Genomic DNA, 21187 nt, shown 5'->3' with positions numbered 1-21187 from the left:
CGTGGCTGCATCTGACCGTAGGAGCTTTCAGTGTCGTCAGCTGTCTAGACAGCCTGGCTGTTTAGACAGCCAACCATGAAAATATACTACAAAGAAGTGTGAGCTATACTTAGACTTGTGTTTACTTCTGGAGGCGAAATGCTCCAGCAAAGGCTCCAAGTGGCTGGAGAGGGGACTAAGTGACTTTCTGTTGTGACCAAACTGCACACAAGAGACAGCTAAATAATTCAGAGCCAGCACATGGAAGATACTTGCCAAAGCAGCACAAGCATTTGCACAAGCACAGCAGACATTTACATGTTTCAGTAACTCTATTTACCGTGATGAGAAAAAAGTGATGGCTATGTATTAGTACTATAACTGAAGCATAGTCCCACTTCAACAGCATTCTCTGGCACAAAAAAAAATGCTGTGTATAAAAAGGGTGAATTTGTCTATTCTTTCATGCTTTGGATTCTGGACTAATGAATGTTTTCTTTCTTTATCCACCAGGGAATAGAAGATATACAAAACTGTTCCAAATCACATTAATAGACAGGAGCTATTAATAAAAATAATAAAAATATCCAACAAACCAAACAAATAAAAAACAAAGCTACTTACAGCTGTGCTGTAAGGACAGGATAACTGATGGTCCCTAACAAGAATATGCCTTTAAGCTACAGAAAACTAGCTCAACTGATGTGCCTAAACTGAAACTCTTCTATAATAACAGATGGAAAATGCCCTCTCTGAAATCACAGAAAGAACGATACAAACGTATTTATCCAGTTTGGCTACTGTAAGAAATAGAAGATAAACTATAAATTCTCCAGAATGATATAAGCTGAAGGAAAAAGAAAGAATACTCTCTACATATCCAATTAGTCAATCAACAGAAAGAATTTTACTACTACATCCTTGCCAGCACTCTGAGTCCCTTTGTCAAATAGAATACATAATATACCTCATATTTTTTTTACGGTCTTCCAATCTTAAAAATTGGGGAAAAAAAAAATTATTCTGAACAAATTCTCAAAGAACTGACAGAAATAAATCAGATTATTAAAACACTTCTATCTTTGTCCACAGTGAAAGATAAAATAAAATGTGTTGGTATCTCCAAACTCTCTGGAAAACAGAAAGGGACAAAGAATGAAGCAGCACTGTTTAGTCTGGAAACAGTTGGAAAACGGCAGATTTCCCCTGTAGTATCCTAGAAACCTAAGGAGCATACATATGTATATACATGGCAACTATCTAAATAGGAAAAATAAAAAAATATAGATTATTAATATTTTTCAGTCTTCTCATACATACTCAGTTTGCTGGGTCAAGACAGGGATCTTCTTTTAGAAGCCTAGACACTAAGCATACGTGAAGGCATATGTTCACACATTGGAATCTTCTGCATAACAGTTTCCTTTCCAATAACAATTTACTGAAATCTTTTTCTCCAGCTTTACCTGCTGTCAGGTACTATCTTGTTTCAACCTGGATGATTTACCCCTAGTTGCATAGAAGCAATTATTTCCCTTTCCACTCTGAAGTGCAGTGAGGCAAAAGAAGTCGCCTCTGGCATGCTGTTCCAAAGGCAAGCATGCACTGGTACTTCTTGCAAATACTCATTCTACTGAAAAGTCCATGCAAATGCAAGGAAGAAAAAACAGCTACATTTAATTTAATACTCATAAAGATCATTAGATTCCCAGATTCCTCTAATTACAGGTTATTAGACCCTTCATACTATCTTTCAGCCAAGAATACCTTTTGCACAACAACCATGATGCAATGTGTGTAAACAGAATATTTGAGAAGCTGATTTCTACTCTACCAGTGACTGCAATATCAGAATTAGCACAGTGGGCTTGGGAATTGGTCATTCCATTTCTTTTTTAGTTCTTTCCTGATACTGGAAAATAACTCTTTCCTCCCCCAAAATATTTGCTTTTAATCAAAGATCAACAGATTACAACTTTTTTCATCACCTGAAACCTAATTAATTGTATTTGTATTTCATTTCCAACATTCAAATTTCTCTTTTCTATTTTACTTGTCTTCTAAAAGAAATAAAGTGATAAAATAAAATAAAATAAAATAAAATAAAATAAACACGTAAAAAATAGGGTAAAACCCTATTAAATTACTTCTTTTCATTCTAAGACAATAAGGAATAGAAGTGAAACAATCCCCTTAGAAATACAAAGGTCCAACGATATTTGGGAATATATATATATATATATAAGCAAAATTTTAAATTAAAAATCTTTTTATTCAGTTTTGAGAAAGTTTCCTGCATTGAATAACTAGCTGTAGTATTTTCACCAGTAACGTGACATCTTCTCCTTAATATACACTGCACATCTGAAAGGCAATTATTGTAACACAGGACAGTTTTCCGTGATTTGTATTAGAAAAGCAAAATACCTCAACAGACTGCTACACCTCACACTTTTTCAATCCTAGGTTTCATTCAATGGGAACACTACTGTAAAAAGAATCTAAATAATCAGATGAGTTCATAGGTTTTCTAATCTTTCCCATGGAACTCCTGTCCAGATAAATAAAGCATTACATAAGGTGTAAGCTTTCCAAACAGAAAGGCTGCTCTCACATCTATCCAGAGCCTTCTCTTTCCTGTCCTCATAGGGAAGGTGTTCCATCCCTTGGATCATTTCTGTGGCCCACCTATGGATGCACTCCAACAGGCCCACATCTCTCCTGTACTGAGGACTCCACACCTGGATGCAGCACTCCAGGTGAGGTCTCAGCACTGCAGAATAGAGGGGCAGGATCACCTCCCTCACCTGTTGGCCACATTTCTTTTGACGCAGCCCAGGATACGGTTGGCTTTCTGGGCTGTGAGGGCACATTGCTGGCTCATGCTCAGCTTGCCATCCACCAGTGCTTCCAGGTCCTTTTCGGCAGGGCTATGCTCCACCCTTACATCCATCAGCTTACAGAGACAGTGGAAGTTGCCATGACCCAGGTTCAAGACCTTGCATTTGGCTTTGCTGAACCTCAGGAGGTTCTCCTGATTCCACTGCTTGAACCTGTCTGGGTCTCTCTGAATGGCATCCCATCCGTCAGACGTGTCTCAGATACCACACAGCATCATCTGCAAACTTGCTGAAAGTGCACTGAATCCCGCTGTCGATGTTACTGGTGAAGATGTTAAAGAGCATTGGCCCCAGTATTGACCTCTAAGTATATTTAAGTTTTCTTAAAGAACTTCAAATTCTAGAGCCCCGGGTAACACTTCAATGCAGACAGTGAACTGTTCAGTTAACCGATAAATCTGTTCTGCTTATACAAATTGTGCTACTCCTTGATCACTTTTTATTTTTCCTCACATGTAAGTTTTCTCTTTTTTTTTTTCTTTTTTCTTTTTTTTTTCTTTTTACCAGTGTTCTAATTCAGTGCTTATCTGGAACATTATTGTCTTTGCAACATCACATCAGAATATCACTGTACTTTGGGAATGCCCTGATTCTGCAGAACATAGTATAGTGGGATTCCATAATATATGAGAACAGTGGGATTCTGCTACACTTTGATCTGCAGTGGCTTAAGAGAGAAAAGCAGTCTAAAGGGATGGAAAGAGTATGGAGGAGGACATGGCTGAAAGAGAATTTAAGATTGGGAAACTCCAGCGTAGTGGTATATCATACACGGTACAATCTTACTGACCACCATTTAAACCCAGTTATAGTTAAGAATAGCTTCCAAAGGAGAAAAAAAAAACAAAAACAAAAAAGCTTGCTCTTTAACAAGATGAAAACTTTCTGCATTTTTTATTCTCAAGATCTGATGAAAATCAGTTGATATTAGCAAGTTCCTACCTGCTTAGCTTTACAAATAAAATATTTTGTGGCTACGTAGCTTAGAAAGCTTAAAGAATCTATTATGATTTCTATTTAAAAAACAACTCAATGTCAAATAAATGCTTGCATGGACTACAAACAGGTATATTGCTTCAGGTTCAAAAGGAAGTAATGGTTACAAAGCGATAAGAAAGCTTAAAAAAGGGGAAGAATTGCAAGACACCTAACAGAATCAATGGGTTATTCTCGACCTAACTTTGCATTCACATTTGTGCAGGAAGATTGAAAAAACAAAACAAACTCTGGAGAAATTAGTGCTACTACAACAAAGCTTGAGATAATAATTTGTATAGATGGTTCATTATTTTGTACACGTGGTGAAGATGCAAACTTGACACTGATTCAACAGACTATTTTCAGTGTTTTTTTTTCCACGAAAAGGTGCACTGCAAGTAGATTTGGATCAACAAGAAAATACTCATTTATGCTTACACAGAAATAATCTCTAAAGACACCTCCATCCCTTTGCTTTCTGCTGTTCTCCTTTCCTTTGCATATTTAATCTTTCTCTGGTAGTGCTGGTTTGCTGACAGACTATAAAAGAGAACTGACAAGAATTGGTGCCATAAGCCGAATTACAATTATAGTATCTTCTGAGTAGCATTTTTTTTTCCTGTACTGTTGCATTCCCAACATAAGACAGCATTTAAACCAGATGTTTCAAATTATATTCTCAGAAGATTGCTATCATGTTTGCAGTCTCTCTGTCTTAGTAGTAAACAGCTTGGATTTCCTTCAAACCTTGTAAAGCAATTCCATCACTGAAATTTTCTTTTTCTAAAAACTGATGTTGAAAGGCATTTTCCTTGCTAGCTTCTAAGGAGAACCTTGCATAGTTTGTATTTACAAGAAAAAGATTAAAAAGAGAACCCATAGACTGATTCTTCAATTGGTAAATGATTCCAAATTCACTTTTTCTGGGAGATTTCCAAAGCATTTTACTAGAAAAAAATATACATTAGCAGTGGGTTACACCCTCAAACACTTTTAAAACAGTTAAATTTAGTTAAGTAATTAATTACTTCATTCTGAGAAGGTTTAATATTATCAATAGCTCAACCCAGAGAAAAGCAGAGTCTTCATATTGTAATAATCATATCATGGACACTGGGCAACACAAGAGGTTTTTGAAGTGAGGGGTGCAGGAAGAGGTGCTCTTTCTAAACCACGGATATTGGTTGTGTTTCAAAGCATACAGGCTTTAATATGAACAGACAAAATTTAATGTAGAATGCAAATAAAAACAATGCAAGTCTAAAGGCTGTAAGGGATTTGTTTCAGAAAAATCTGAGCCAATTGGTTAATTACATAATCCATTAAAAAGCATCTCTACCTCTGTTTTATCTTGAAGTTTTTCTGCATGATCTTTGGTTTTGCCAGTGCTTATCAGCTAAGAGCTATAGTCAGTTGATATGTTTATCAGCCAACCCATTATCCATCAACATCAAGTTTTCCAACTGGCTTGTTTATTAAGACAATTTGTTGGTTCCAACTTCAGAGCAACACTTTCGTTACCTAAGTACAAAATAGATTACTGCTATCGTAAGTAGCAAAAAGAAATTCATTCAGACTTTTCTTCAGTGAAACTCTAAGCTGGTCTGGTGGTTGGCAACCCTGCACATAACAGGGGGGTTGAAACTCGATGATCATTGTGATTCTTTTCAACCCAGCCCATTCTATGATTTTACGATTCTAAATCTTACTCATTTATTTAATATGCACTAAAGTGTCACTTATACTGAAAACTTAAAATCATCTAACTTATTTCACAATCAATTTCTGTGTAATATCCATTTAATTGAAATTTTGGACTAATCGTACAGAATAGCATCATGCCAATTCTTCTTTCAGCAATGTCCTGACATTATGAAGCAACCTTTGTGACTGCTTTCTGAAGTTTTTCTCCAAAGAACCATAAATGTATTGAAAAGAACAACAACAACAACTACAAAAGCCTAAACAAACAAACTCCACAACCAATTCTTTTAGAGGCATTTTCTCACTTCTGTATCAAATTCTAGAAAAGGCTTCGCTAATAAAGGTTTGATTTAGGAAAATTCACTACAGGAAAAAAAAAAACAACACATAAACCATAATTAAGCACACTTTTACATTGATAGTACTCAAATGTTCAAAATAAGTAAAACCAAAACAACTTCACTGTGGAAGTCTCTGTCTCTTTCTTACAAAGGGCTGATAAAGCAAGGAAAATTTGGAACCAGTAAATGTTAGCTTAGATCTGCTATTTTCTCAGAAGCAGGGTAAAACTAAGGAATTGTGACATTCCTTTTGGAGTAGGTCAAGCTTTACAAGACTACATAATGTTTAAAACATGTCAAGTGAAAAACTTACTAAATTATGAAACAAACTTCTAAACTTGGCTAAACCCCAAGTACAGTATTTCATTGATTATTACTGCCAAATACTGTTAATTCTGTGGCAATTTAATGTCTCTTACTCAGGATTACTTAAGCTATTTTCCTGACTTGCTTTAGATTCTTATTTTGGTTCTTCACAGAGCAAGGGTACCATAACTAGTGACATACTTTTAGCAGTACGGTGCTACAAACAGAAAAACAAACAGAAAAAAATGGCTGATGAGAAAAGACATGAATAATGGAAAGGTTTAACTTGTCCCAGCGCTGCAATAGCAAAGAATGGAAATAAGGGACCAAAGAAGATCAAACACTGAGGCAGGCCAACAGACAGGATGGGAACATGGGATTTACCGCTGACTAGAAGGAATTCCTCACAGCAAATTTCATTTTCGTTTACATTATCATTTAGGATCACTCAAGCAAGACAACTGTGCAACTTGAACAAAGAGTGTAAATGAAACTTAGATTTAGATACTCTATTACATTGTCCAAAGCACTGATTTAATAAAAAGATCAAAGAAATAATGCAAGGTAAATCAGAGGGGAATGCTCCAGAAATAAGAGATTTTTAAAATCCTGGTGTAAAACATGTCCAAACAACTGTTATTTACTGTTTCAATCTCCTTTCAAGGAGCATGAGTGATGAATAGGAAGGGAGGAGTAATGTATTACTCTAAATGCTAAGCACAAGAGTGTAGATCTATATTCCTGAGTATTTAGCTATTATTTCTTTTACAGAATTACTTCAGAACACGTCCACTGATAGCTGACAAAAATATCAAACTTACTAATAAAATTCTTTCACGATCTGTGCTCCAAAAAAAGCCTAAGAGCCTAAGAATCCAATATTTTAAATTAGTACCATCATTTGATCATATTCTTTCCAATTTTATACCACTGATTGCTTTAGGTAAACCATCACTTCAAACTCAACTGCGCATTAAGAATGGAAGAGTGGTCCCGTGTTCAAAACTATCCTTCACTCATCTTTGCCTGAAGGTATGCAAGCCCTTCATAATGCTAAGGAGCATTTTAATTATGAAACTTGTCCTGTTTTAGGACAAGGCAATCTTAGTTGCCCTTGGTGACACTACTCCATACTGGAATTAAGTTTCCTTATCCTTTGAGCAAGTGAAATCGCAGGCTTGAATGCTATTTATATACTTGTGCTTTAAAACAGTCCTAATGACTGCACAAATACTGAGCAGAACCCCACCTTAGAACACTCCCTATCCTAGTGGATTCAAAACCCACTCTTGAAAACAGGAAAATACTGATTTATACTAAGAAATGATTCATTCCTTGTCCTAGTGAAGATCACTAAGCTCGCTAGGTCTATCAGTAATGTCTATTCAGTAATGTCTATTCCAGACACAGCTCAGACAATCCCCTGAGGAGCAGAATAAGCCTGGACAGCCATTTAGTGGCAACTAAAATGTTGGAAACTCTGTAAGTCTTGCAACCTAGAGAGCAATGAAAAGCTATCTGAGGAAGACTGATGTAAGTAACCTCAAAAAAAGCATACGCCCTTGCTTTTCCTGCCTCTTCAATCATAGGAAAGTTTGTATTTGTCTAGCATGACAGTGAACACACCAACAAAGCTTATTAGCTTTATCTTGCCAGAAAAACTACATTTAATTTATAAATGAAATCAAGAGGCCCCAAAGTTGGCTCTTTTCCCAGATGCCTTCAAGAAACAAAATTTGTCAGACCCACTACCTATGAGTAATGCTCTGTCTTGCCAATCAAGAGGTTATCTCAAGGCACAAAAAGGACATAAAAAAAATGACTGTTCCTCTTTGAGGGATACTAAAAAAAAAAAAGAGATTCCTACCATATACGACAATTTGCTGAACTGTGGTTCAGAGATTCAGTTTCTTTGGAACATTGGAGCACAGATAATACCAGAAACTCCATGGAGTTTTCTCAAAACTTTGCTGGTGCTATCCATCTTATGTAACACCATTACAGCAACGCGTATCAGTTGAATAACCCTACATTAGCATGCTACATCAGCTGAACTGCAGAACTGAAATCATTAACCCAACAGTCCCGTCTCCTTTTCCAGATTGAAATTACTTATCTAAAATGAATGGATGTGGATATTCACTTTAAAAAAAAATGCTAAAAAACAAGTTGTCAAGTTACTAGAGGCAACAGGAAAGATTCTTTAATAGCATCCGTATAAGATAACGTTCTGTATGTAACTGCATGCCAAGAAACTGGCTTGCCGCCTTTCCTACACATCAGAACACTTGATTTTTGAATAGAATATTATCCTTCTGGGACTACAGGTACATATGCTACATACGATCCAGATGTTCTTATTTTACAAAAGGAGGTGCACATGAAAAAGAAGGGGTTATATAAAAATAAAAGAACATATGCTCCAAATATAAATTCCAATATATAACACATCCAGGCATAACATTTATTTTGAACCCAGTAGGTTCTCCTAACATAGTTACTGCATTGGTAACCATACCATACTGTAATAATATAAAATGGGCACTAATATCAATCATTCGAATTTAAATTTTGTTTCCTTCACTAGGTCTCATACTCCATACAATTTACTAATCATATCTTCAAAGTGCACTTTAGAAGTATACAAGTAAATTCTCTTACAGATTTCACTGCACTGAAGTTTAATAAAAGTGAGTTTTATGCAACCTTGAGATTTACTTTTAAAATATACAGGTAAAAATAACTTATTTTTGGAGTTATTTTCAAAATCCATGCAGTGCACATTTGGGATTCTCCACGTATCTTTTAGGTGAGTAGCAATAAAAGCTTTTTAGATTTAAAGGGCAGTGTTTTTCCAAATAATTGCACAATGAATCATAAAAAGAACAGATAATGTAATGTAATCTAACTAAAAGAGAGAAGTTAATTAATGCCCTTTATATCTTCAAAAAAAATCGACTGGAAGCTTAGGTGTTCATGAATAATCTTTGATATCCAAATACACTATTTCTGGCATGTTGTAGAATTAGAGAATGTTTCACTGTAATTGATGTGAAAAAAAAAAAACAGACTGAAAAATAATTTAATATTACTAAATTTAAACGCTATTAATGTACAGAGCCTAGAAACTGTACTCAGAAACATCTCCATTGAGACTACAGAGATCACATTCAAAAAGGAAATTGAATAGGGTCCAACTTTCTCCCAATTTCCTGCATGATAAAATCATGATCTGCACACTGATAAAACAAGGAACTAGATGTTAGTGACTCAAAGATTGGAGGCACAAGTATCCCAAACACAAAGTTTATCTCCATAGTGGAAGGGAAAACCAGACACCTCAGGGATTCTACGAAGAACAGATACATCATGCAGAGCACAGTCTGCTATCTCCGGGACACAGTGAAAAATGTCAGAGGCACAGCAGGAAGGATTCAACATACATCTGTGGAAACTCTGAGACAGGAACTTAGTCAGCCAATGAGCCCTGTGCCACCATGTTGATTAAAAAAGACCTGTCTTACAAGAGAAGTGTTCCATTGACAAAGCTACTAACATCCACAGAATGAGATACAACATGGCCAGAGTGCCAGAGTGTGCGCTAAAGTGTTTGTAAGTCTGGAAAGAAGAAGAAAGTAACTGGCCAATATACCAACGCAATCCTTACATTACAACTAAACCATGTTCAGATCATTAACACTTTCCTAACGAAAATTCCTCACAGCAAGAAATATCAAGAAAAGGCACAAAGGAAGACTACTGCTGGCAGGTCAAGGAAGGTGACATTTGCCTCCACTTAGCACTGGTAAGGCCATACAAGGAGCCCTGCCAAGGAAGGTGACATTTGTCTCCACTTAGCACTGGTAAGGCCATACAAGGAGCCCTGGATCCATATCACTCAACTTATCTGTAAAACATCTGCTCACTGGAAATCATAAAGAGGAATGCTGGAGTGTACCTCAAGCTACAACATGGCATCTGCCACGACTAACCTAGATTGAGTTAAAAAAAGATCAAAAGTATATTCCTTGTGCAAGTGCCTCAAGAGTATACTGTCACCTCCACCAGCAGCTGTAAACTAAGGATATCTGCTATTGAAAAGACTGCTAGAAGCTAAGCTTTTGGATCTATGAGGGCAAATGTTGCTGTACAGCTTAGAATGATCAAAAAAGATCATATCTCAAGAGTAAAGCGTTTTCTGAGTGGGAAAATCTTGCTGAAGCTGAAGTTGCTGTAATAAACTCTAAGATATGTTTGGCAATCATTCACCTTTAAGTCCAAATTAACAAAGAGCTGAAGATAGTATGAAGAAATGGACTCACAGAATTGTAAGGGTTGGAAGGGACCTCTAGAGATCATCAAGCAGGTTCCCTACAGCAGGTCACACAGGTAGGTCTTGAATTCATCTCCAGAGAAGGAAACTCCACCACCTCTCTGGGCAGCCTGCTCTAGTGCTCCATCAGTCCTGGCAGTGAAGAAGTTCTTCCTTGCATTAGCATGGAACTTCCTGTGTTCCAATTTCTGCCCAGTGCCCCTTGATCTATTGTTTCTCATCACCAAAAAGAGCCCACCCCATCAACTTGACTCCTACACTTTGGATGTTTATGAACAGTGATGAGATCTCCTCTCGAGTCTTCTCCAGAATGAAGAGTCCCAAATCTCTCAGCCTTTCCTCTAGGAGAAGTACTTAGGCTCTGAATCCTCTTTGTCACCCTTTGCTGGACTCTAAGAGATCCCTGTCTTTTTTTGCCCTGAACTGGACACAGTACTCTGGATGCAGCCTCATCAGGGCAGAGTAGAAGGGAGGATCTTCCTCCACCTGCTGACCATACTATTTTAATGAATCCCAAGATACCAATGGCCTTCATGGCCACAAGGGCACGCTGCTAGTTCATGGCCAACATGCTGGCCACAGATCCTTTGCTGCAGAGCTCCTTTCCAGCAGCTCAGGCCTTAATATGTACTGATGCATATAGTTATTTCTCCCCAGGTGCAAGGCTCTATACTTGCCCTTGTTAAACCTCATCAGGTTCATCTCTGCCCACCTCTCTACTCTGTCCAGGTCTTCATGAATGGTAGTACAGCACATTGTGTCAGCTGCTCCTCCAAATTTTGCATCATCCAAAATTATGACTCCTACTCTAAAAACTTCTTACTAGCTGTAAATTTAGAGAAAAAAAAAAAAAGACATTATATCATTTGAGCTGGACTGAATTGCTCTTAAAAGTTTTAGCAGATTCTAAGAAGTAGAAAGTCAAAGCAGAAGAGTAAGTGACAGTACTGGAGCAGGCTTCCCAAAGAGGTTGCAGAGTCTTCTCTGGAGATATTCAAAACCCTCCTGGACATTTTTCTGTGCATCCTACTGTTGGCTTTCTTTAGGACTAGACAACTTCCAGAGGTCTTTTCCAACCTCTACAATTCTGTGTTCCTTAATTCCTGAGAAGAAAAGTAGCATCCTTGAGACAGAGTAGCAACCTGGACAAAATAGCTCCTGGAATTTTCTTAAAAACATACATTTAAACTTTGCTGATGTCATGTTCAGTGATGATCAGCCTACCTGTAAAATAAAGGTTTGAATGAAGGAAGTGGCAGCAACAGAGATCTGATATCCCTTCAGGGACGTGGAAGGTCAGGTCCTCTATGACCCTCTAGGACATATATTTGAAGTCATGGCTGTCAATTTTAATAAAGAAGCTGGCAAAAGCCTGTGAGGACTTCACATCTGTTTTGTGGTATTTGAAATCTCTAAATTGTGTTTGGATCAAGTTCCCTGGTATAAAATGTGTTGAAGAATGTTTTTTTTCTAACAGATATTTACGGAAATACTACTAATCCCTTGTTATTAAGACACGCAGCTTCTGAAAAAAAGTTGCTATTTCATCAGTCCTAGAAGAGTAGAGAAAGCATCAAACGTCTTTCTTCTGCCTCCTTGGGCTGATTAGCTGTCTGTTATGATCACGAAGGACCACAGAGCACTCCCCCTTCAGTGTTCACAATTCAATAATGTAAAAAGCAGACAATAAGTTTGTTCACAGGTGTATTACTATGGTAAAATATTATCTGGTCCCAAATGAGAGGGCATATGCTTACTCACTCTAAACACACCTTTGGTAGGACATACTCACTTTGCTCTTTTCTGTCCAATTTGCACAATCTGACATTCAGATACGTGCTGCAGGTTTGAACAAGTCATCATTTCCAGTGTTAGGAACACAAGATTTTTAAGGACTAATTGTTATTTTAGAGAGTCTCAAAGGGGGAAGATGAAACTATTTTAAACTGAGTTAATGCTTGAAATGGTTAGTCCCATCAGTTGAATTCTCCATAAAAACATCCCAGGTTTGCCAGCTAGAGGAACTGAAAACAATATCTTTGGATTTAAAACCTTGCAATTCAATTGTTCATGTTAAAGGAAATGGTTGCAACAAACTGATGGCAATAGCAAACTACAGTGTTTGTGCGATCCTAACTAGCAGTAAGAAGAATGTTCTTCTACAGGCAGGTTATGTTTTGTTGTTTAAGAAGCTTATAAACATACTTTATAAAACAACTTAAATCACTTTTTATTACAGCAATGTAGTCTTCTATATGAGAACACAAGTTCAAAGTCTTTACGTCTAAAGGCCTGGGCCCCTACTTAGCCACAGAGACCAGATAACTTTACTTGAAAGCAGCAAGGAACAAATCTCACAAAATAGGCTAGCCACATGAAAAGATGAAACTTTCTTAATATGGATTACAGTGGCTTCAGGAAGTAAAACAAGTACCAAAAAAAAAAAAGCAGGAAAAACAGAACCTTCATCACTACTAAATGAACCACTGAAAGAACACTCTGAAGAGTTAAGTAGAGCAAATAAGAAAACATGAAAAAAACAATGTAAGAGTCAATGGAATAAAACAACCTCACTGACATTTAACATTTACATAAAGGTCATATTCCCTACGTTTTGGTTAAGTATTCAACTGGGATCTCAATCAATCTTTGGAGCGTGCATGACCAATTTTGAAAACAAAGCAAAAGCACAGTACAAAAATTACAAGTCTGTAAGTGTTCCTAAAAAGAAAAAAAGCCAAAACTGTTCAGAGAGGGAATAAGACTGATCTAGAATTATTAATGACTGGTTTATGGCTAAACTGCATAGCTGAACTTTCATTCCCACGTGGAGTTTGCTGTAATGGAACTGAACATGACCTAAACCATCATGATTTATAGGTACGTACTAGAAGAAAAGGCACTGGCCAGGCACACCAAATTAATTAATATTCTGAACTATTAAAATGACAATAATTTCACAGAATTGCTACAGGGTGTAGGGAAAAAATACACAAAAGAGGAAAAAAAAAAAAAAAAAGCACATTCACAGCATAATATATAGAAGAAGAGCACTTTCAGTTAGAACACAGAAAAAAAAATATTCATAAATTAAAAAAAAAACCAACCAACAAAGCAGTTGTTTGGGAAATACTGTGCGTGATTTGCAAATATCATTCATTATCATTCATTGCGTTGGGGTTTAACATCCTTTGGAAAATCTCTCCAATTTCTGACAGTCTACATTTTCTTATTCAGACCTGCCTGATTTCAAGATCTACATGTTCTTATCCAGAAAGATATGTAGGTTGGTCTGAAATCTGATTATCCTTTTCCAGTAGCTCCTGAGAAAATTTAAGATTGGCAAAGCAGCATTCCCAATTAAAGTTATATCTACTGAATTCTTAACTTGTCTCAGAAAGTTAAAGAGAAACAATTCCATGTGGTTCTATTGCTACAAATCCCCATTAAATTATTCACATACTGATATCAGGATCACCCACCACCCAATGCTTCAAATCAGCATGGCTTTAAAGTGGCTGGTGTGAAAGGACTGATTTTCCTTAAGACATGTCCTTCTACAATTACTGCAGTCAACGTTGATAGTGAAGTGGAACCAAAAGCAGCATCTGGAACACTGCAAGGCAACAATATTTGCTTTGAATTTTTTCTATTTTTTAATTCAAAATTTTAAGCAGATATTCATCATTTACAATCTTCCCATGACATGATGAGACCGACTTACAAACACAGAAAAAGTAAATTCTTGACAGGCTTAGGAATCAGGATGTATCAAAGATAAGGATCTGACTTGGAGCTCTACAATCTTACCTTCTTCTGAAGAACGTTAACTTTGCGTTCCTTCACCTCTAACATATCCTTGAGATCATGGATCTCTCCTGCTTGAGTGCCTTTCTCCTCTGCAATCTCCTGAATCTGCTTTGTCTTCTTATTTAGCATGGTCTCTTTCTCCTCCAGACGTAAGCGTAATGCATCCACCTAGATTCAGACATGCAGAAACAGGGTTTGTTTAGCACTGAAGGAGAAAACTCTTACAAAGATAAACTGCACTCCCACAAGGAACCATGTGCTGACAAATGACAAAGAGATTCTGAAAACTAACATCAATTTGAGACTTCAGCATATTTCAGTTTGCAATCAGTTACATGTAGTAGGAGACCAGAAGATGAAAATAATCAGTTGGGTTTTTTTTCCCCCCGAATTATATCCAGAACTATACTTCTAACATAGTTCAGTCTTAATGCAGTACAATTTTGGTACTTTTCCCTTCAGAGTAGAAGCTAGCACCATACCAGCAGAGGTTCTCATATATGTAGGAAAATTGACTCTTTTATTTGAAACACTACTAATGTTAAGAGATTTAAATTCGGAATATTAGTACTAAATAGTCACTTTATAGTCTAGATTTATTGAGAGTCTTAGCTCAGCCTGGACACAATGAAAGTGGCCACTTCAGATCAAAATATGGGACGCAGATTGCTTTACAAAGGCTAAGAATATTTTCACTTAAATAGCAACAAATTAGTTTAAACGTAAGGTGCTTTTTTTCTGTAGGATGCAGCTTTGTGTTAAAGATAAGATGGAACAAATGACATACAACAGGATATTGTGGGTGCTATTTGGACAAAGAAACGGAGCTCCTATAGTCTCAACAACCTTTGAAAGACTGCTAATTCTGTGGTATCCTCAAACTTCAAAACTGTACATTGGGAAACTTTTCCTTCTACACTTGTCTTGCACAAATGAAACACACAGACTGCAACACAAAAGGAATGGGAGAAGAACTCAGAGCTATCTGAATACAAATTTGATGAGAAGAAAAAGGTCACCACAGAGCACAGACTAATCTCAAAGACCATTGTGGAACATGAAATCCAACACCAGCAACCTGCTCAAGAGACCAAAAGAAACCCACTGACCCCTATCCACTCGACATTCACACAGAGCTCAAACCTGCCAGCCTGGCTGCTAATCTTATTTGACAGTACCAGATTTGGTTCCTGTTAGCTGAAGCCATTACAGGACATCAGTCACACAAAGTAAACAGGGTAATCACTGAATTTCTTGGTCCTTGTACATAGCAGAGACATGAACTGAAAAGACAACGTGGACAACTCTGGCTAGAGAAACAGTTTAGGTAGACACTTTGCTTGTGGTGCTTCGAGCAACATTTAGTTTTAATGTGCTTTTTTGATTCCACTTTATTTCAATTTACTAATGGAAAACCTGCCTCTAAGGCTCTCCATTTACAGCATGTTATACCCACAAAAGCCACTGTTGTTTTGTCTGATTCCTTTTACACAGAGCAACGAGTTCCTGCCGTGGGGCAAAAAGCCTGCCCTGATCTTCTGAGCAGCACCACAGTCCTGCTGCCACCTCGATGTCTGAAGCTTTCCCACTTACACATGCATTATTAAAAGCACATTCCTAACCTCTCACCTAGCAAATAGTATGTGGAGTACATTTTGTAGTGATACCAGAGAAACAAGCACTACCCAAATATGATATATAGAATTGACAGTGTTTGTAACAAGAAGTTTAGCAGGTCGAGCTAGCTTTCTTTTCTTTAAACTAACACAGAGGCTGATTAGGGATGTCCTCTGCATGTACTTAATATTCAAGCTAATAACCATTTTCATTCATACTTAAAGGGAAACTGAAAGTCTCTCTCAAAGGCAAATCCACAGCCTCCACATTTGTGTTACAAAATATTCAAGATATTCCAGATGCCTACAGTATTAAAGGAACACAGAACATCCGCAAACAGAAATTTATCCACAAAAGCTTTCCATTTTCTGATTGATTATTCTCTTTGAACTCTGTATTAGCTTACGGTTTGGAGCAAATTGCATTCCTGGTTTTATTTGTGTGAGGTCCCTGCCTAGGAAACCACAGAAAACACTTTCAGGAATATTTTCAAAGGCTGGCAGGACACACAGTCATTACCTTAACACTATTCCTGGCAGAACACTGCACTTGTTTATTCATGTCAACTTGGTTTATGTATGGCATCCTCCCACAGTGACAAGAATTGAGGGCTGCTGGAGTCAGGTGATGCCAATTTCAACAAAGTCAGCTTAAGATTTGTTCTGCACCTGGAAACAACCGAGCAAACAGCTGTTGAGGTGCTGACACCCCTTCTCCTGACTTCTCTGTCCTGGATGGCATTGTCTTAACCTAGGATTAACCTAACTGCTTTCACAGTAATAGTGTGCCATGACTTCATGCACGGCAACTAAGTCTCGCAGCACAGCTCAGGCAACTGCTAGTCCTTTGCTTACCAACACAGTTGCTAACTCTGCCTGCACATACCGCCCAATTTCCCATGAAGCTTTAATAAAATAAGCACATCAGTTGCCATCTTCAACACAACAACCTGCCTAGCTACAACAGGTAGCTCTTCTCATCCAGGTACCATACATAAGAATTTTCAATTTCTTCACTGTAACAAACGTATGAAAAACTGTGTTATGAATGACTGATATGCCTTCACAGAATTTACCAGTAGCAGTAAATTATACTCCATAACTGTTCCTAAACTACATAGCCATACACACAGCATAGGGAATTCTGAATTTCCAAGAAGAAAAGAACATTAGTAACTCCAATTATTACAATTAGCATAAGAAATAATATAATATTTAAACTACATTTATTCTTAAGTCCTTTAAAAAAATATCTATCTTGGAATCTGTTATTAGATTTAAAAAGTCCACAGTGAGTTTCAGAATTCACTGAAGAGCTTGAGACCACAGGGCTTAGGTTCCACATGTGTTTTTTCTCATTTTAACCACCATCTCTAGTGTACTGTAGAAATCAGGCTATTATTACTATGCTAATAATTTGCAGTAGGGTTTATGAAATTGTCAGTAACGTCTAGAAAAAACAATATTAAAACAATATCTTTATTCCAAGACTGATTGATTCTTCTGTCTAATTTCTTGAGTCACCCGCACAAACCATGGCATAACCACTTGTTTAGATCCATGAATAATGCCATGCTCCATTCAGTCAGATCAGAAGGAACAATTTTCCATACCTTTTATCCAGAGCCTGGTTTCTTTCTAGTGGCAAAATGCAAAGCATTTATTCTCTGTTGCTATCTCTACACTATTGCCAGCAAAAAGAACAGACAGAATACCTACTGAGAAACGTGTTAAGAGCTTGCTATGACTTCTAACAAGTGCCAGCTATTTTTAAGACAGATGTTGAAGTGAATACAGAAATAATTAAGAAACGCACAGGAGATGATGGAACACTGTGCTTAGTGTGTGGGGTGAAATGCTACATTTACGTCACTGTAAATATTCCTATGTGAAGTTTCACGCACCTGAAACCACGTGTTAAAAAGAATAATTTCTGTGACGTCCTATGACTATGACAAATTAGAAACACAAATTGAGTTGTTTCGCTGATAGCGTGGTCAATAGAGAAATGTTTACTGACTGATTTTGAATACAGCAGCTGTTCCCAGGACTTCATTCTCTACTTTTGACATTGATCTTTCTTATGAATGATGTTAGAGTTGACTTTTCACCTTGCTATCCAATGACCACAGTACTCAGTCAGGCCTGTAGAAGAGCTGAGGGCAAATCCTTTATGAATGTACAGCTCCTAGTTCTCTGGACAGTTTCAATTACACAAATACCTTGCAGAGCTGAGGCTTTGTGCAGAGGCTGTTTGCTTCTTGCTAGGCCTGTAAGCTCAATAGAGGACACTACCTTCAGGGCTTGATTATGTCAGAAAACAGTTCATCTGTTCTTCCACAATCTCTAGCACGTGGTATTAAATACTTTAACATGGCAAACTCAGTTTTCTGAACTGAGAATATGTGCAGGTGTCAACAGAGATCTTGTTAGAGACATCCAATTCTCATTAATATACTCCTCCTTCGTTTGGGAGTCTATTCAAATTCCTAAATGCAAGTAAAAGCCCCAGGAAAGAAAGGCCTATAAAGTATTCTATATTCTAATAAGACATTGGAAGTAAACAATATTGTTGCTGATGACTTAATGTTTGTTTTTTGTTTTTTTTTTAAAGATATAAATCTGAATTTACCACATGGAATAGACCAATTACAGTATCATGTCGAGCAGTACATGAAACAGAAAATTCTCACTGATTAGTCTAAGCACTCATTGAATCCATGTACCAGATAGCACTGAAATAAGCTGAAGAGTTCACTGAGGTATAATACAAACTTTATACGGAAAAATGCCAAAATAAATATTTTTGGATTGTTTCATTTACAAAAGGATTATACACATTTAGAACTATTTTTATAGTTTCCCTCACAAATTGAAAAGTTAACCACAATATCCTCTCCACCCAACAGCCCTAAAGATAAACATGCCACAAATTAGACACCGTTCTTTGTAGTTCTGGTAATGGCAGGTATCAGATCCATCTTTGATACACTGCACCAAGGTAGGTATTGCCATGCCTCCCTGCAGCTTTATTAAAGAAAAAACTGAAAGGCTCATGAAGCCGTGCACTTTTCTGTCAAAATGTTTATTTTAAAATGACTGTAAAATATCATTCCCTTATGAAGATTTCTGCCAATATATGGCAGAAAATGCACCTCTTTTCTTCCTCACGCATTCTCCAGGCATCTAGAGATAAGCTATGGAGATATCTTAACACCAGCCAGTGTTGTCAAGAATACAGTGAGACCAAGCAAGATCTTATGCTCCTATCCTATTTCCAGCAAAAAATATTCTATAGAAATATGAACACTGCTTTAAGAAAGGGCTGTTGCACAGGATGCAACAAGCATCTTAATGATGCAGTTTATGAATATCTTTCCAACTTATGCTTGAGAGGGTCTCTTGTGAAGACAGAAGAAAGGTAAGATGATTTAATTGTTGAGTTTTCTGTCAAGAATATCAGCAAATATGACAAAGATGTGATTACCTTTCAAAAACTGTAAATATCTTGTTGGAATTACATAAAAATTCTCAGAAACATAAATAGGTAATTCTAAATATTCAACTTAACGCTGATACAATGGAATACTCTGATGAATCAAAGGCACTTTGTATGTGTTTAATCCATACCAGATTGCTACGTTTTACTATGGAAAATGCACTAGACTGTATTTGAACTACTTTTCCAGAGAAAGTATACCATTCACAGCTCTATAATCCATTTAAATCTATCAGAGAAGCATCATGCTGAAACAGTTCTGTTAATGTTTTAACTCCATAGCAACTACTTACTGAAAGACAAAGACAGGAAGACAGACAGAAAATTGTCTTTCTCTGTTACTGTAGATGTTGTGTTTCAGTTATAATATCTGGAAGGAAACAATATAAATAACCTAACAGCAAAATGTAGAAAACCTCGCTGTCTCTCCTTTCAGGCACATTTTATTATTAAGAGAGCCATATCATGTTTCAGAAATACAGTGAGATGGTTTGCTTTTGTAAATGACAATCTCACTTGGAAGAAATTAGCAAATATTTTCAACGATTAGTTAATATTACAAGTCATAGAATAGTATAAAATGATTTCTACATTAAAAAGAAACACCTACGGTGGCCTTCAGCTAAAGTAAAATCAAAATGTCTTGAATAACTATCAAGAGTAGCTCCCAAGGTTATATAACAATGTCTTTTAGTTTTTAAATATTTTGTTTAAATTACACAATGTGTTTCCAGTAAGTTTGTTTGTAAGCTTCTCACAATACTCAGTGGTTTAATATTTTTATATTACTTTCAATCAATATAATGAATGAAAAGCTGCATTTTTTATTTTTAATTACTTTTAACCTAATATCTACTTCCACATTCAGTCATCCCAAATTATTTGCCTATCTCAAATGGTCTGTTAATATAACCAAGCTTAAACATAGTTTTCATTTTCAACTCGTACTTAAACTGTAATATTGCTGCCTTTGCTTCTGATCTGGAGATGACCCTGTGGATTCTCTCTGCCTTGTTTCCCTACCTCAGTTACGTTTAATAGCTAAATATAGTTTCTCTCTGTAAGACCTGCTTCACTTAGTCTTTCACTGTTATGCCTACAGCCCTATTGCATTGAAGGAAATATCATTTCAGTCTTTACATAAATCAGAATAATCAGATCATAAACCAGAGAATAATCAGAAAAGCATTTTTACATCAAAGGGTATTTTCTGTATAATTTGATTTCTGCAGGTGGCTAAGGCCACGTACACCCTCAGAGTCACTGAACATGGCTGAAGGAAGGCTAAACAAAGGTAAAAGGTGCAAATAAATTCTCTCACACTCTTGTAACATACAATCTTTCTACCAGTGTTAGCCACAAACTTTCTGTATGCTTATTCTATAGCTTAGCTTTTTGCTGGTTTAGCTGTACAATTCAGATATTTTTTGATGCATGACTGCCATCTTTTGGGCTTCACCTAACACTACAGTTTTCCATGGCAGAAGACAGAAATGCTGTCTTCACACAACATGCCAAACTTCTTCAAGAACGTCCAGTAGCAATAAATGCATATGCTATACTTATCGTCCATTTGATATTCAAAAATATTGCTGTGCTGGTTTTTTGGGGGTTTTCTTTTTCCTCTCTCAATTCTAGCTACAAAGTCATTGAAAATAAATTCCCCTAGCTCAGGCACTGCAACTTCCAATATCAGATGTGCCTAGGAACAATAATATTAC

General features: G+C 36.8%; 1 protein-coding gene across 10 annotated transcripts in view; it reads right to left on the bottom strand.

The window, feature by feature from the left end:
* Positions 1-21187, bottom strand: part of ERC1 (ELKS/RAB6-interacting/CAST family member 1) — a 294250-nt gene that overhangs the window by 183496 nt on the left and 89567 nt on the right. For all 10 annotated transcript variants that reach the window (XM_042889766.1, XM_042889771.1, XM_042889768.1 and 7 more), the window contains one exon: positions 14352-14519. In XM_042889766.1, the coding sequence (XP_042745700.1) occupies positions 14352-14519 (168 nt within the window). The remainder of the gene's footprint in view (positions 1-14351; positions 14520-21187) is intronic.

Source organism: Lagopus leucura, unplaced genomic scaffold (assembly GCF_019238085.1).
Source record: "Lagopus leucura isolate 7727_CA_CO unplaced genomic scaffold, USGS_WTPT01 Super-Scaffold_100159, whole genome shotgun sequence".
NCBI lineage: Eukaryota > Metazoa > Chordata > Aves > Galliformes > Phasianidae > Lagopus > Lagopus leucura.
Note: the sequence above shows the minus strand (reverse complement) of the source record. Positions and strands in the feature narration are given on the sequence as shown.